At 41.9% G+C, this 18,332-nt stretch overlaps 1 protein-coding gene across 1 annotated transcript in view; it reads right to left on the reverse strand.

Moving 5' to 3' along the window:
• Nucleotides 1–18,332, reverse strand: part of TOPBP1 (DNA topoisomerase II binding protein 1) — an 81,283-nt gene that overhangs the window by 28,266 nt on the left and 34,685 nt on the right. Inside the window, exons 15-20 of the mRNA XM_062216399.1 lie at nucleotides 10,285–10,458; nucleotides 10,084–10,199; nucleotides 3,897–4,020; nucleotides 3,209–3,355; nucleotides 2,991–3,093; nucleotides 1,333–1,525 (exon numbers count right to left, since the gene is read on the reverse strand). Of these exons, the coding sequence (XP_062072383.1) occupies nucleotides 1,333–1,525; nucleotides 2,991–3,093; nucleotides 3,209–3,355; nucleotides 3,897–4,020; nucleotides 10,084–10,199; nucleotides 10,285–10,458 (857 nt within the window). The remainder of the gene's footprint in view (nucleotides 1–1,332; nucleotides 1,526–2,990; nucleotides 3,094–3,208; nucleotides 3,356–3,896; nucleotides 4,021–10,083; nucleotides 10,200–10,284; nucleotides 10,459–18,332) is intronic.

Consider the following 18,332-nt stretch of genomic DNA (forward strand, 5'->3'; position numbering starts at 1 on the left):
AACTTTCTGAAGTACCTTCATATGTATATATTTTTTTAAGATTTATTTTATTTATTTGAAAGACAGAGTGACAGAGAGAGGTAGAAACAGAGAGAGAGGTCTTCCATCTGCCGGCTCACTCCCCAGTTGGCTGCAATGGCCGGAGCTGTGCTGATCCGAAGCCAGGAGCCAGGAGCTTCCGGGTCTCCCACGTGGGTGCAGGGGCCCAAGGACTTGGGCCATATTCTACTGCTTTCCCAGGACACAGCAGAGAGCTGGATCAGAAGAGGAGCAGCCGGGACTAGAACCGGCACTGATCCAGGATGCAGGCGCTTCAGGCCAGGGCTTTAACCTGCTATGCCACAGTGCTGGCCCCCATATGTATATTCTTGTAAAAATAATTTATCAAAGTTGATGGTACCTCAAGAATTCCATTGCCTCAAAAACAAGGAATATAGCCATGTACTCCGAGAATATTTATTCTGACTTGGCATAGGATGTAAGTTCTTTATAATAAACAAAAAGCTACTTCACTTATCACTGAGTATAGTACTAAACCAAAGCTACTAAAATAGCACTGATAAAGACTTGACCTCAGGAAATACATAGTTCATGTAAGATAACTGCAGAGTTCAATTAGCTGGAATTCAGAATCTTCTAACAGTCATCATACCAACTAGGGATTTTTATTCTGTGAGGAAAAGATGAAATTATGCTACTAAACCCGAGTCACATCACATAAAGAACTACTGAACTCGTCAGATCACACTACACACAGCAATATAGGAAGAGAATACAAAATGTACACGAAGTTTCAATAAGAAATGTTTAATGTACATGATTAAAAAGCACCAGGGTCATTTGCTGCAGCCTTCCCAGGCATATTAGCAGTGAGCTGGATCAGAAGTGGAGCCGCCACAACTTGCACCCACACCCACATGGGATGCTGGTGTTGCAGGCTGCAGCTTAACCTGCTGAGTACTGGCCCCGCACTGGACCTTACAAAGTGTTAATCACACCTCATTCTGAAGCAGGTGCTGGTATGGAAAAAACCTCTGTTTGCTACTTGCTTCTAAGTAAGAATTCTAGAACTGCCTAAAGCAAGGGAGAGTAGGAAGAAAAGCCAGGAAAGAAGGGAATAAGGAAAACCTAGTTAGCAAAGGGCCAAACCAATAAATAATACCAGAATAGAATATGAAGTGTTTGGGCTAAATAAGACCCAGTAGCATAACCCTTTCACTGGTCTTAATAATAAAGTCAAAATTCAGCTTCACCTATGGAACCTCAATAAGGAGCTACCTTTGTCTCATCTCAAGTTATCTTGTGTCTCTGCTCTCAGCAACAGGTACACACCTCAGTGCCTCCAGGACTCGACTTCGTCCACTTCGAGCAGAGCGAATGCTGTCCGGGGTTGAAGAGGCACTATTGCAGCCACTTCTTGAAAGGGAAGACCTCTGCCCCTGGGGCTTCACTAGCGATGTTGCAGACATTATCTCCTGCAGTTGCCTTTGGAAGTTTTGTCTCATCTCCAAGGTCTGTGTCAGAGCTGGAAATAAACGCAAATACACCAGCCAAGAAAAAATTCTCTTTTTCACCCTATCTTACTCACATTAACTATTTTGTTTAGATAAGGTTGGACACAATTTACTGAGCTGACATTCACTGAATACTCATTACTGACTAGAGAAATAAGCACGGCTATGAACACTGGAGATACAGAAGCGGCCCTACCATGAGGACCACGCAAGTACCTAGGATAATGAGGAAACTCTTCAAAGAGAGAACATGCTAAGACCTATAAGAGATTACTTATTCCTTTTGTAGAGTGCTTTGCCTACTCTTATCCTCTCTCCATTACAGTCATTTCTGTACGTGCCTTATTCTCCAATGGTTTTTGAAAATATACTTAGTTTCAAAATATCTATCTTTTGAATTTTTGTTAGACACTAAAATAGGTACTAAACAGTATATCTGGAATGAACAGAATGGTACTAACTAACTGGGTAAGTCAAAGAGAAAGCTCTGGTTGGGTAACATGAGTAAGGAAAAACAGACCCAAGTACTTGAGCTATCACTTGCTCCTTCAGGTGCAAGAGCAGGAAGCTGTACTGGAGGTAAAGCAGCTGGAACTCAAACCAGGCACTCCAAAATGGGATGCAAGTGGCCCAAGACGGGACTTTAGCTGCTGCACCTAATGCTCATCCATATGTCTATGTTTTTTTAAGAAGGGGAGGAGAAAACATATATCTATGATTATATACGCATAAAGCAGCTCTAGGAGGATACATAAGAAACGAATTAACATTGGGAAATAAGGTACTTGTAAAACCATACGACTATTAAAATATATTATACATATAAGGCTTTGAAAACTACTGGAAAAACAATACTACAACAAAACAAATTTTTTAAAATATCAACTTTACTACTTACCTATATAATAAAGCCACACCACACTAACTGTAAAATACCCAGTTCACAAGTTTCATACTTAAATAACCCAGTTTTGCAAATTATTTCTTAATGATTAAGATGAAATGTTGAGTGAGTTCTCAATTATATGCTTTGCTAGTACTTAGCAACAAAGAAAATTTTATTTTGCAACGGATGTAAAGGAAGCATTCCGTATGAAAGACATACTACAAAAGAAATTTTTTTGTGATTTCAAAACAATATACTGGGGGCTGGCACTGTGGCACAGTGGTGAGGCCTGCCACCTGTACACCAGCATCCCATAGGGCACCGGTTCGTGTCCTGGCTGCTCCACTTCCAATCCAGCTCCCTGCTAATGGCCTGGGAAGAGCAGCACAAGATGATTCAAGTGCTTGGGCCCCTGCCACCAGTGTGGGAGCCTTGGATGAAGCTCCTGGTTCCTGGCTTCAGCCTGGCCCGGCCCTGGCTGCTGCGGCCATCTGGGGATTGAATCAGCAGATGGAAATCACTCTCTCTGTCACTCCCTCCATCTCTGTAACTCTTTCAAATAAATAAATACATCTTCAAAAAAAATTTACCTCCTTTAGAGTCATTCCTCCCACTTTCATTTGATGGTGCTGATTCTTTGTTGTTAGTGGCCATATTATCTACATCATTTTCTTCTAAAGGCAAATGATTGGCCTATTAAAGGAGAAAAATCACAATTTCTCAAACCCAGCCATTGTATAAGGGCTCACAACAACATGTGGTGATATATTTTCTTAGGAAGGACGAACACATCGTCTGTATCACCTACCTCGTCATCCTTTGCGGCAGAGACAGCTGAGAGTGGGCGGCTATTACAGGGTCGGCCATCTTGCACTGCACTGATATCCAGGCTCATTTTGGGATTATACGTGTGTGGATACAGAGATTCTGGAAGATGCTTTTGCTCTCGGGCACACTGCAATATAGTGGTATGCTTAAAACAGGACTGAAAAACCTTAGTGACAATAACATGACCTAGAATAAGGACATCAATATATTTTGCTGTAAGATGGCAAAAGTTCATAAAATTAAAGTTTTAAAAACTAGTTTACACTGAAAAAACCCATCATACAATGACAAACTGACTTTACTTTCTAAACGTTGTACTCACTAAAGAATCTCACTCTACCTCTATACCTTTGCCAAGGTTACAGGTTATAACAGGAAGCAGCCCCCTCTCCCCCCCAAAAAAATTTCCAAACTGTTTTAAATTGATTCCCCTAAAGTCAATGTAAAATTTTCACTCGTATCACTTTCAATTAATGAAAGTAATCAGGAAATCAGAGTACCCATTAAAGATTTGTACAGTATTTAAGGAGTAAAGATCAAAGTTTTGATGTCAGTTAACCAATATTACCAAACTTGTTAGCATATGCTGAAATTGGCTTATACTCTCAAATAATATTTGTATACATTTCCTACCAACAGATAGGAGAGGGAAAAAAAGCACTGCTTGCCTCTAAAAGCCAGTGCTCTGAAACAATGTGTATCCCTCTTTCTTTGGCAGATTTGTACTCTCGATTATTGTCATTTGGCCGTCCTTGATAGATGAAATGAGTCACTGTTTCATCAAAACTCCACCTGAAACAACCAAATATGAAAACTAAGAGAAATAGCCATATTAAGATGATTATTCCCTATGAGCAGAATATACTGACTTCCATAACTTTCAAAACCAGAGTAAGCAAGAGCATTAAAACACCGTTTTAAGATAATTTTATGCCTTATCACTCAGTATATAAGTGCAGATGTTCAGAAGTAAGTTCTTTACTTTCTTCACCAGACAGTTCTGAATTGTTCCCATTTTCTTTTAGGATGAGTTATCACTTTACAGTAATAACAAAGGTATTTTTGAGTTGGTAAAATGTTGCCTATCTCCAGTAGTTGGCAGTCATTGTTCGCTGCACATGTGTTCCACGTTCCACTATACAGATGATGCAATTTACCCGTCATTCTCAGTCTTCACAACAACCTAACATAACAGTATTATATCCATGTGGTAAGAAAACTGAGTTACATGGTTAAGTAACCTGTTCAAGGATATTCAGTAAGTGGTAGAGCCAGGTTTGGCTCCAAAATCCACCCTCTAAAGATCGATACTCTTCTGATCCTTCCCACTCAATAAGCTCCTAACGTGGAAAAATAATCTAAAAAATGCAGAACATGCCACCCCTCAAACATTAAATAAAAACAAAAGTAAAAATTGTATGTCTAAACTTAAGCACCAAAATAGAAACTTCTATATACTTAATGCTTTCCACTACACAAATACAACAGCTCTGAGCTGTTTAAATTACATTATAAAGTCTTGTGTATTTCCTATCACACACATTTAAAATCAAGATTATTCAGAAAGATAGTATGCTTCCCCTGAATCAACCTGGTTCACCATTCAACTCTACAGCACTAACACAGCACCTGAGTCTGACTCCTCAGAGCTTCAAGAGCAGACTGTCAGCAAGTGTGGACGATTTGCTCACAATGCCTGACAATTTTTTTCTTTTAAGGTCATATGGCAAACATTTGAGGCTTTGTGGGCCAATCTCCTTTGTGATTATTCAACTCTGTTAAAGCAGCTATGATATAATTGATAGGTGCTATTACAAGGGTACTTCAAAAAGTTAGTTGGAAATGGTATTAAAAGACAAGTTTATTTTCATGTAAGAAATCCATGCAGTTTTTCTAATACATATTTGCCATGAGCTTTTTGAAGACTACCCCTCCTATCCCCCAGCCCCCGCCCTGCCCCACCCCAACTATGTTCCAATAAAACTTTACTTACAAAAAGATGAGCAGTTCTCCAACCCTTAGTCTAAATCGGTGCTTTCAAAAAAGTGCTACTTTAGGTGCTATTCTGGAAACTGGTGGGAGTGATTTTGCTGACACAATAATATGTTAATTTGTTGGAGGGTGCTACTAGCACAGAGTGAGTAAGGTGTAGGATGTTAACAATTCTAGGGAGCAGTCATATAAACAATCATCTCATATTCTGTACTGCTTTTTTTCTAATGTGCCAACAAATTTACACAGTCAAAAAAAGGTTTATGATGGATCTAGAACCTGTCTTACAGAAAAACATATTTTTTTGCAGTTTCAATATACAGTAACATTCCAAAATTATACTACTATGTAAACTGTTGGAGGATCCCACTTTGCTTAATTGGGAACTTGTCAAAGTCATGAACAATTGTTGGTAAAGTCACATTACCAAGCAGAAATGCTACCCATGGCACCAACAGCTTGTGGCTGCTGCATCTACGGGATATTCTTAGGTATGCAAACATATTATACTACACTGACTTCTACTACTGTCAGCCTCAAGCATTTCCATACTGAACATATATTCTTCTATTATGCACTTCCTATTTCTCCCACATATCAGAGTGTTATAGTGATCTTTACTTTTTAAAATCATAGAGGTAGATAGCTTATTTTTATGAATTTTAGTAGAGAAACTGTTACACAAATATCTTCTATAAAATGGGAGAAGATTCATCTGATGTGTTGAGATCTGGCCTAGATGTTTAACTGTTACATTTGGACATCTTCCCTTGAGAACTGATTACCCTATGAATGCATAAATACTGTAACCCTGTACAAATTAAAAGGTTCCTCCCCCTGCCTTTTTAAAAAGATTTATTTAGGCCGGCGCCGTGGCTTAACAGGCTAATCCTCCGCCTTGCGGTGCCAGCACACCAGGTTCTAGTCCCGGTTGGGGCACCGGATTCTATCCTGGTTGCCCCTCTTCCAGGCCAGCTCTCTGCTATGGCCCAGGAAGGCAGTGGAGGATGGCCCAAGTGCTTGGGCCCTGCACCCGCATGGGAGACCAGGAGAAGCACCTGGCTCCTGGCTTCGGATCAGCACGATGCACCGGCCACAGCAGCCATTGGAGGGTGAACCAATGGCAAAAAGGAAGACCTTTCTCTCTGTCTCTCTCTCACTATCCACTCTGCCTGTCACCAAAAAAAAAAAAAAAAAAAAAAAAGATTTATTTAAAAGGTAATTACAGGGAGATAGAGAGGGAGAGGGAGAAAGAGAGGGAGGGAGAGGGGCAAGGGAGGGAGGGGGAGGGAGCAGGAGGGAGAGAGGGAGAGAGGGAGAGATGGAGAGACAGAGAGAGGGGGAGAGAGAGTTAGAGAGACAGAGTCTTCCATGCACTGGTTCACTCCCCAAATGGCCACAATGGCTGGAGCTGGGCCAATCCGAAGCCAGGAGCCAGGAGCTTCTTCTGGGTCTCCCACATGGGTGCAGGGACCCAAACACTTGGGCCATCCTCTATTGTTTTCCCAGGAACATTAGCAGGAGTTGGAACAGTTGGGACTCAAACCGGTGCCCATATGGGATGCTGGCACTGAGGACAACAGCTTAACCTACTGCACCACAGTGATGCCCCAAGGTTCCTCCTTTTTATCTATCACCAAGTTTGAAAACTCCATTGCAGCAGGATGTGTAATGCTAACTTCAAATTAATACAATAGTATAATTCTACTTAGAAATTTCAGCAATGAATTCCATTTTCCTAATTAATAAGTTTATTTGAAAGAGGGAGAGAGGAGGGGAGATGAAGGAGAGATAAGAGAAGAGGGGAGGAGAAGGGAGAGGAGAGGGATATCTCCCATATGCTATTCACTCCCCTAAATGCCTACAACAGCCAAGGCTAGGCCATGCCAAAGTCAGCAGCCAGTAACTTAATTGGGTCTCCCACGTGGGCGGCAGAAACTGCATTACAGCCATCATCTGCTGGTTCCTAGGGTGCGCGTCAGCAGGAAGCTGGAATTGGGAGCCGTGTCAGGACTCAAGCCCAGGCACTTGGATATGGCTGCACACATCACAAGTGACATTTTAACCACTGTGCCGAATGCCTGTCCCATATTGTTGGTTTTGTGTCTTAGTCATCACTAAACCCAAGATTTTCTTCTACCTTATCTTGAATGAGTTTTATAGTTCTGCATTTTACATTTAGGTCTAAGAGTCAAGTTAATTTTTATGGAAGGTAGAAAGTCTGTATGTACATACATACAAACCAGGCAGTCCAAAATGGTTATGGGGACCACAAGTAGCAGCTTAAATACTAATGCCAAATGCCTACTTCAAATTCTTTTTTTTTTTTAAGATTTATTGATTTATTTGAAAAACAGAGTGGCAGAGACATCTTCCTTTTTTGGTTTACTTCCCAAATGCCTGCAACAGCCAGGGGTAGGTCAAGCCAAAGCCTGGAGCTCCATCTGAGTCTTCCATGAAGGTTGTAAGAACTCAAGTACTTCCCATCATCCACTGCTTCCCAGCCCTATTAGCGGCAGACTGGACTGGAAGCATGGAATAAGGAGCAGAGACTCAAACCAGATACTTTGGTATGTGGTGGCAGTTAATCTGTGCCCCAACATCTGCCCTCTCAAACTATTATTAATACTGAATTAACAATTTAATTTATATAAAACACGTCCTTCATTTTTCTTTTTTTTTTTTTTTTTTTAATTTTTGACAGGCAGAGTGGACAGTGAGAGAGATAGAGAGAAAGGTCTTCCTTTGCCGTTGGTTCACCCTCCAATGGCCGCCGCGGTAGGCGCGCTGCGGCCGGCGCACCGCGCCGGTCCGATGGCAGGAGCCAGGTGCTAATCCTGGTCTCCCATGGGGTGCAGGGCCCAAGAACTTGGGCCATCCTCCACTGCACTCCCTGGCCACAGCAGAGAGCTGGCCTGGAAGAGGGGCAACCGGGATAGGATCGGTGCCCCGACCGGGACTAGAACCCGGTGTGCCGGCGCCGCAAGGCAGAGGATTAGCCTATTGAGCCGCGGCGCCGGCCTACGTCCTTCATTTTTAAAAGAAGACTTATTTATTTGTTTATTTGAAAGAGTTATAGACAAAGTGAGAGACAGAGAGACAAAGATTTTCTGTCTGCTGGTTCACTACCCAGATGGCCATAACTGCTAGTGCCGGGCAGATGGAAGCCAGGAACTTCATCCAGGTCTCCCATGTGGGTGGCAGGAGCCCAAACAATTGGGCCACGTTCCACTGATTTTCTTAGACCATTACCAGGGAGCTGGATTGGAAGTGGAACAACCAGAACACGAACCAGTGTGCATACGAAATGCTGGTGTTGTAAGCAGTGGCACTACTGCTACACCACAATGCTGGCCCTGTTATATATTTTAAGATTTTCATCAAGTCAACATCTAAACAATATCCAAGGAAGTATTATATTTTGACAAATACATAAAGTATCCCATGTATATGAAATGACATAATACTTAGCAACTGGTTAACAGGTAATATAAATATAACAGGCAGTTATCTAAGTAGTAGGTAACATTATATAATAGGGAACTCAAATAACAGACAGGTATAATAAGAAAGCTTCACTGACTCACAGTAGATGCGTTCAACACTAAGATGCTTATAACTATTACAGATACATGTTTATATTCTCCTGGCCTAATTTCTTTACCAAGCAGGAAACAAACTGAAATAGGACTTTGAAAGGGGAAGGTGAAACATAGCACATTCCTTAAAATGTCCATCTTTTGTAAAGCCAACATTGTGCTGCCTGTGAATGGCTGAGCACAGGTAACCAGCTATGCTCCCCAGTGCTGGCCCTGCAGACAGTGGCAGAACGCAGAGCACTCAGGACTCAGGGCCTGCCTCTAGCAGAGCCCCAAGCACAGGCAGATCTTACCAACTATGCTTCCAAAACACTAAAAATGATACAAAGAAACTAAAAAAAAAGGCCAGTAAATTCAAGAGCTTGCTAGCATACTTACAGAGAGGCTCAGTCTGAAAAGCACTCAGGTAAAAGCATGCTTACGCTCATACCCAACCTCATTAAAGAACTTCAAACAGCTCTGGGAAAACTGAACTAAAAGTTTATTTTGGAACAAAAAATTTTGAAATTCACACATAGTGTTTTTATTAGCTCTTTTAAAGAGACCTGATATGCATGATTTTAGAACATTTTTATGTTGAAACAAACTTAGTATTCTTTTTTTTTTTTTGACAGGCAGAGTGGATAGTGAGAGAGAGAGACAGAGAGAAAGGTCTCCCTTTTCGCCGTTGGTTCACCCTCCTATGGCTGCTGAGGCCGGCACATCGCGCTGATCCGAAGCCAGGAGCCAGGTGCTTCTCCTGGTCTCCCATGCGGGTGCAGGGCCCAAGGACTTGGGCCATCTTCCACTGCCTTCCCGGGCCATAGCAGAGAGCTGGCCTGGAAGAGGGGCAACTGGGATAGAATCCGGTGCCCCAACTGGGACTAGAACCCGGTGTGCCGGCGCCACAAGGCGGAGGATTAGCCTGTTGAGCCACGGCGCCGGCCCTTAGTATTCTTGTATTATTCTAACCTTGACAACAAGGCTTCTTCTAAACTGTACTGAATATTCATTGATCCTAAGCTTCTACAATAGAGTGATACAAAATCGGCTCTCAAGTATTTGTTAAATATAACCTAAAAAAATACACATGTAAGAGTGAACTGATATATGGGAGGGTATTTTCAAAAAAACTGGGTAAATAAAAATCATCCAGATATTTTATAGTAATATGACATACTACTACAAGGCAAAATAAGTGCTTTCTTATAGATGCTCACAACAGTTTTCAGGTTTCTGTATTAATTTAGTCCAATTCCCACCAAACAGAAAGATGTGAAACTACCTGCAATCTGCTCCTAGAGAGGCTGCAATCCCATTTAGTTCACTCTGCTTCTTGCTGAGTTTTTTACTAACACACACCACTACCTTGTGAAGTGGCTTTGGAGCATCTTCCTGTCCCTGGAAAAAAAAGAATCCATCAGTCACCATTGTTTGAAATGTTTTTTTATCTAAGAATTCCTTTCAACCAGAGAATTAATTCTACCTTCTTTGATTGGGCATCCTTCAGCTGAGGGCTGGCAGAAAGAGCGACAGCATTTCGAGAGCTATTTGCCAAAGCAAGCTTCAAGTTTTTGACAATGACTTCTGAGAGAGGGGTACTCAGTTTCTTGCTGTCTTGGCTGGACCCTTCTGGAGTTTCCAAAACTGCAAGTGCGTCCTGTAAATGTGGGAGGTAAGGGGAGAGTGAGAAGAAGAGGAGAGAAGACAAGAGAATTAAATAGGGTAGTGAGAGAGAAAAAGAAAGGGACAGGTAAAGAAAGAAAAGAGATGACACCCCAGATTAATGATTCACAGTTTTTACCTCCTCAAGTTCTCCTAGAAACAATAAAAACATGAACTCTTATCTATATGTATATTCTATTAGGAAAACAATTCTACACTGTCCAGTAAATTGGTTCAAAGACCCTAACAAACTTGCACTTCAGCACTGCGTACCATTTACCTCAATCTCCAAATTACAGCTAAAACAAAGGATACCCACCAGAACACACACACACGTAGAAGGAAACAAAGATGGATATAAGCAAAGTATGAATTATAAGGAAGATTAAAAAGTTAGAATGAGCTGAGAATTGTGAGAAAATCACAAAATATGGTTGCCCATCAGCACTCACAGGGGATAGGTTCCAGGACACTCCCTATCTCACATCAGTACCAAAATCTGCAGATGCTTAAGTCATTTCAAATAAAATGGTGTAGTACTTTTATCTAACTCATACACATCCTTCTGCATACTTTAAATCATCTCTAGTTTACTCATAATATCAAATACAACGTAAATGTAAGGTAAATAGTAATTATTATAAAATACTATTTAGGGAATTATGAGAGAAAGTCTGTACATGTTCAGAACAGATGTAAATTTCTTATCCATGGCTGATTTAATCCACAGATGTGGAATCCATGGATACAAGGGCTGACAGTATATTCCTGTCCTCGAGCTACCCACAGTTCTCTCCCAAGAGGAAGCTACTGTTGTCCAAGTGGCTTGTTTATTCTCTTCTCCATCTGCTCAGTAATTTGTGTCCAACCGATGAATATTTGGATTACAATATTTTGCCAGTATAATGATGGAACAAATAATCTTATACACAAACCGCTTTGCACGTGTAAGAGTAAAAAGATATCTTTTTTAAATTTTCCTAAGAAATGTATCTGAAAGGCAGACAGAAACCTTCCATCCACTGGTACATTTCCGCAATGCCTACAACATGGTCTGTTACTTGGGTGGCAGGGACTCAAGTACTTGAGTCATTATCTGCTGTCTCCCACAGTATGTAAACTGGAATTGAAAACGGATCTGGCTCCTACTAACGTGCCTGGGAAAGCAGTTCAAGATGGCCCGAGCGCTTGGAACTCTGCATGCCGTGGGAGACCCAGATGGAGTTCCAGGCTTCAGGCTTTGGCCTGGCCCAGCTCTGGCTATTGTGGTCATTTGGGGAGTGAACCAGTGGATGGAAGACCTCTCTCTCTGCAAAACTGCCTTTCCAAATATAATAATAATAATAATAATAATTAATTAAACAAAACAAAAAGGAAACCGCAACTGAGACTCAAACTCAGGCACTTTGACATGGAAACCTACGCAAAATGCAGGTGTCAAAAGCGATATGCTCATGAGCCGACCATGAGTGTTTCCAAATATGCCTGAGAGCACAGCAAACAACCCAATCTGACAGGCCAGAAGGCTTCACGTGTATGCCTTCATTTTCTACTCTGATATTGAATGAGGTTAAATATCGCTATGTGTATGTAATAATGTACTTAACTTTTATGAAAACTATCTGTTCCTATCTTTTGTACATTTTTCCACTTGCTTAAATAATTTTTATATGTATTTACATAAGTTTCTATGTGTGCATGTCCACTGTGACATAAAATCCACATATTTGTTTCAAATCTGTTATTTGTAAAATGTCTTAAATTTTTGCCAGGAAGAAGTTTTTTAAAGACTTTTTTGTCTTACTTGAGATAGAGAGTTAGAGGGAGAGACAGAGAAAGGTCTTCCATCGGGTGGTTCACTCCCCAAATGGCTGCAACGGCTAGAGCTGGGCTGATCCAAAGGCAAGAGCCAGGAGCTCATTCCAGGTCTCCCACGCAGATGCAGAGGCCCAAGCACTTGGGCCATCTTCCACTGCTTTTCTCAGTCCATTAGTAGGGAGCTGGATTGGAAGTGGAGCAGCCGGGGCTCAAACCGACACCAACATGGGATGCCAGCACCACAAGTGGAGGCTTAACTTACTATACCACAATGCTGGACCCAGCCATGAGGAATTTTTAATGCCATCAAATTCATATGACTGTTACTTCTTTTGTGGTATATATTGTAGTTAGAAAGGCCTTCCCCACACTGAAATTGTTTAAAACCTAACAAACTCATTGTGGAATTTAAATATCAGCTCACCTGAGCTTTACTTGGATGCCAAACGAGAGTCTAATCCCAATATTCTCAAATAACCACCTAATTTTTTGACTTGAATGCTGCCTTTATCATATAATAAATTCCTCTATCAATAGAGTGTAACTGTGTACAATGATCTGGCTTTTCATACAGAAGTGACACACTGCTTTGTGGTTAGCATTGTGGTATACCTGGTAAAGCCACTGTCAGTGATGGCATCCCAAATGGTACCAGTTCAAGTTCCAGCTGCTCCACTTTACATCCAACTCCCTGCTAATGGACTGGGAAAACAGCAGAAGATGGACCAAGTTCCTGGGCCCCTGCACCCATGTCGGGGACCTGGATGAAGTTCCAGGCTCTTGGCTTTGGTCTGGCCAAGCCCTGGCCATTGTGGCCACTTGGGGAGTGAACCCGCACATGGAAGAGTACTCTCTCTCTCTCTGTATGTCTGCCTTTCAAATAAATAAATAAATCTTTAAAAATATATATTATTAATAAATTTAAAAAGCACATTGTTCTAATTACTGCAACTTTACAGATTTTAATAATGGTAGGGTCAAAGCCTACCCTTAATTGTTCTTTCCAGATTTTTTTTTAAAGGCTTATGATTTTTTTTGTTTTTAAGATTTATTTATTTATTTGAAAGTCAGAGTTACACAGAAGAGAAGGACAGGGAGGGAGGGAGAGAGAGAGAGAGAGAGAGAGAGGTCTTCCATCCACTGGTTCATTCCCCAATTGGCCACAATGGCTGGAGCTGCACTGATCCGAAGTCAGGAGCCAGGAGCTTCTTCCGGGTGTCCATGCGGGTGCAGGGACCCAAGGACTTGGGCCATCTTCTACTGCTTTCCCAGGCCATAGTAGAGAGCTGGGTCAGAAGTGGAGCAGCCAGGACTTGAACTGGCGCCCATATGGGATGCAGGCACTGTAGGCAGTGGCTTTATCCACTATGCCACAGTGCCGGCCCCAGGTTTTTAAAATACTATTTCTGCTTGCAATTTTAATAACATCTACAGTATAAATTTTCATAATTCTTAATCTATTTTAAAGAATGTGTTAAATTGCTCTATATGCCTCTCCTTCTCTCTCTGTGTAACTCTGACTTTCAAGTAAATAAATACATCTTTAAAAAATTTAAATGTTACCTACAAACTGAGACCCCCGAAAGTTCTCTCTCTAGCCCAGACCACTCCCCAAACTTCAGGCTTTAAATTCAATTCCTATTTTACAACAGTCTTGGATATCCAATAACCACCACAAGTTTAATGTGTCTAAAATATGAACTTTTGATTTTTAGGTGCCAATCCCAACCTGTTCTACTTAATATAGCTGACCGGTAGTTTAATTCTCATTTCTCAAACCAAAAATCTGCAGAGGGAACGAAATCCTAAATATTTAAAAAACCCACCATGCACTGGGGAAAACTGACTTAGAATTATTAACATGTACACATATTCTTGTAAAACCATTAGATTTTAAAGATAAAAGAAAATTCGTATGGCCCTGAGGGAAAAAGATGAAGTAACTCACAGAAATAAGATAATTAGATTGGCATCAGATACTTAAAAAACACACACACAGCAAGGGGACTGCAGAGGCACATTCCTAGGATACTCAGGAAAAATTACAAACCCAAAAGACATTCAATCTACTGAAGAATCAAGGCCACAGTTAAAGCTGTGGATATTCAGAACCAAGGAAATCTGAATACTCGTGGCCTTCCTGAAGAATCTATTAGTCGATGAAACTCATCCTATCAAAGAGGACAGGTGAACTTCACAAAAGACAGTGAGCATCTCATATACTGCATTGTAGAGCTAAGACCAAATGACCTAGGCTCAAGAATATCTAAGAATTTCTTTAACTGACAAAGACAAATGCGATTAAAGCTACAAGAGAGAGACTAGAGAGAATGACAAGGACACTCCAAAAAATTCACAGAAAATGGAATTTAAAGATAAATTTATAAGTGGGAGGGGCTGGCGCTGTGGCACAGCGGGATAACGCCCTGGCCTGAAGCGCCAGCACCCCATGGGTGCCGGTTCAAGACCTGGCTGCTCCTCTTTCCATCCAGCTCTCTGCTACGGCCTGGGAAAGCAGTAGAAGATGGCCCAAGCCCTTCACCCCTGCACCCGCATGGGAGACCCAGAAGCAGCTCCTGGCTCCTGGCTTCAGATCAGCACAGCTCCGGCCGTTGCAGCTAACTGGGGAGTGAACCCACGGATGGAAGACCTCTCTCTCTCTGTGTTTAACTCTGACTTTCAAATAAATAAATAAATCTGAAAAAAAAAACCCAAAGTTTATAAGTGGAAGTCAAAAGCATAACTTAAAACTGAAAATAATAAAAAGTTAAGAATGGAGATAAAAGGAAAAATACAAAAGTAGCCAGGAGAACAACAACAAAAAATACAAAAAACCCTTACTAGAAGGAAAAATTACAAACAGGACACATAGTATTAACATACACAGCATAACTGCAAGTTACTTCATCCCACGTCCCACATGACTGAACTGAGACCAACTGTAAATGTGATGGAGCCTAATTTACCCAATTCACAGGAGAAGATTCTCAAATTGGCACGCAAAGTCAAACCCAATTCTATGCTGTTCTAGAAGAGACACATTTAAAACAGTAGCAACCCAAAAAGGACACAACTGAAGGAAAGCACAGATTTATCAGGCAAAATAAAACAACAAGAAAACAGGGATTGAAATCCTAATACCAAGAGGACATCAAGCCAAAAAGCATTAAATGAAATGAGGACATTTTATATGGTTAAAAATCATATTCCAACCAAGTTATGAATATTCATGCACCAATTAGCACAGCAATTACTTATTTAAAACAAAAACCACGTAAGATTCTAAGAGAAGCAGAGAATACCAAAACAAAAACTTGAGAATACCACTTAGTATGAGATAAGGCAAATGAACAACAACAACAACAAAAAGACCTACAAAATGTAATCAGAAAGTTAGATCTTGGGACTGGCAGTGTGGTACAGGTTAAGCTGCCTCCAACAATTCCAGCATCCATATAAGAGTGCAGGTTCAAATCCTGGCTGCTCTGCTTCCTTTCTAGCTCTCTATTAAAGTGCCTAAGAAGTACTTGGGCCCCTGCTACCCATGAAGGAGACCTGGATGGAGTACCAGGTTCCTGGTTTCAGTCTCACCAAATTCCAGATGCTGTGGCCATTTGGAAATGAAGCAATGGATAGATGATTGATTCTCTCTCTCTCTCTCTCACACACACACACACACACATACAGCCTTTTAAATAAATAAACAAATCTTAAAACCATACTCTCGGCCGGCGCCGCGGCTCACTAGGCTAATCCTCTGCCTTGCGGTGCCGGCACACCAGGTTCTAGTCCCGGTCGGGGCACCGATCCTGTCCCGGTTGCCCCTCTTCCAGGCCAGCTCTCTGCTGTGGCCCGGGAGTGCAGTGGAGGATGGCCCAAGTGCTTGGGCCCTGCACCCCATGGGAGACCAGGAGAAGCAGCTGGCTCCTGGCTTCGGATCAGCGCGGTGCGCCGGCCGCAGCGTGCCTACCACGGCGGCCATTGGAGGGTGAACCAACGGCAAAAGGAAGACCTTTCTCTCTGTCTCTCTCTCACTGTCCACTCTGCCTGTCAAAAAAAAAAAAAAAAAAAAAAAACTATACTCTCAAAATACAGTATCTTCTAGAGGACAGTGTTTTGACTTTCTGGGGAAAGCTACTGCTTGTGATGGCAGCATCCCACATGGGCACGGGTTCGATTCCCAGCTCCTCCACTTCTGATCCAGCTCTCTGCTAATGGCTTGGAAGTGCAGCAGATGATGGCCCAAGTGCCTATGTCCCTGCATCCATGTGGGAGACCCAGAAGAAGCTCTTGGCTCCTGGCTTCAGCCTGGGCCAGCCCTGGCTGTTGAGGCCATTTGGGGAGTGAATCGACAGATGAAAGGAGGCTCTGTGGATTGGCAACAGTCTCTGAGTATGTATCAGGGTTCCCAACTGTGAACACTGATTTTTTTTTTTTTTTTAAAGACTTACTCATTTATTTGAAAGGCAGAGTTACAGGGAGAAGAGACAGAGAGAGAGAGACACCTTTCATCCAATGCTTTACTCCCCAAATGGCCTGAACAATGGGTTTGGCCAAGCTGAAGCCAGGAGCCAAGAGCTTCTTTTGTGTCTCCCACGTGGGTGCAGAGGCCCAAGCACTTCGGCCATCCTCCGCTGCTTTCCCAGGCACATTAGCAGGTAGCTGGATCAGAAGTAGAGCAGCCAGAACTCAAGTCAGCACCCATAAAGGATGCTGGCACTGCAGGCCATGGTTTAACTAGCTGAGCCACAGTACCGGTCCCATAACATTGGTAGTTCGTTCAGCAGTACATTTAATGTACTTTTCTGATGTATGTCAATTAAAGCTAAGTTTGAAAGGCCCCAAAATAAATAGTCAAGTTCTGATTATTCTAGGAGTTCTTGTTTTCAGTCAAGAATCAATACACTCTTTTATATAAGTTTGAAGAACCACTGATTATAAGAAACTTGCAAATGTACTATACCAGAGGACGGCACTGTGGCGTGGTGGGTAAAGCTGCCACCTGCAGTGTCAGCATCTCATTTGAGCACTGGTTCAAGTCCCAGCTGCTCCATTTTGATCCAGCTCTCTGCTATGGCCTGGGAAAGCAGTAGAGGGTGGCCCAAGCCCTTGGGCCCCTGCACTCAAGTGGGAGACCCAGAAGCCCAGAAGAAGCTTCTGGTTCCTGATTGGCCCAGCTCTGGCTGTTGCAGCCATTTGGGAAGTGAACCAGGGGACAGAAGACCTCTCTCTAACTCTGCCTTTCAAACAAATAAATAAATCTTTTTTTTTTTTAAATTTTTAAAAGATTTATCTATTTATTTGAAAGGCAGAGTTACAGAAAGAAGAGAGGCACAGAGAGAGAGAGAGAGAGAATTTTCCATCTGCTGGTTCACTCCCTGGATGGCTGCAATGGACAGAGCTATACCGATCTGAAGCCAGGAGCCAGGAGTTTCTTTTGGGTCTCCTATGCATTTGCAAGGACCCAAGGACTTGGGCCATCTTTTACTGCTTTTGCAGGCCATAGCAGAGAGATGGATTGGAAGTGGAGTAGCTGGGACTCGATTCAGCACCCATATGGGACGCTGGCACTGCAGGCAAAGGCTTCACCCGCTACGCCACAGCGCCAGCCCCTAAATAAATAAATCTTAAAAAAAAAAAAAAAAGTACTACGAAGAAAGAAAACAAAGACAGCTAAATAAGGCCTGATCCCAAACCTTACAGTTTTGAAGAAAGTGATTTTCCTATTGTTCAAGGCCTAAAGAACAGTGTGTGAATAACAGCATAAATTGCTACTTCAAAAGAGATTTTATGTGAAAGCTTAGAATTTTGAGTTTGCTCTAATACTCAAGAAATTTTTTCACGTGGGACACTGGAATTAAAGACACAAAAACTGTTGTGGGTATCAATATGTTCAGAAGATGAATTATCTATAAATTTTTAAGTTTACCCCAAAAGATACTAGTAAAAAATTAAAACGCTGCTTCTTAATACCCTCTGAGCAAAAAGCACCAATAGATGAGTGGGTATAATTACTGTACAAAAGTTCATGGATAAGCCAATCAGACAATG

The sequence above is a fragment of the Lepus europaeus genome, chromosome 2 (genome assembly GCF_033115175.1).
Source record: "Lepus europaeus isolate LE1 chromosome 2, mLepTim1.pri, whole genome shotgun sequence".
Classification (NCBI taxonomy): Eukaryota; Metazoa; Chordata; class Mammalia; order Lagomorpha; family Leporidae; genus Lepus; species Lepus europaeus.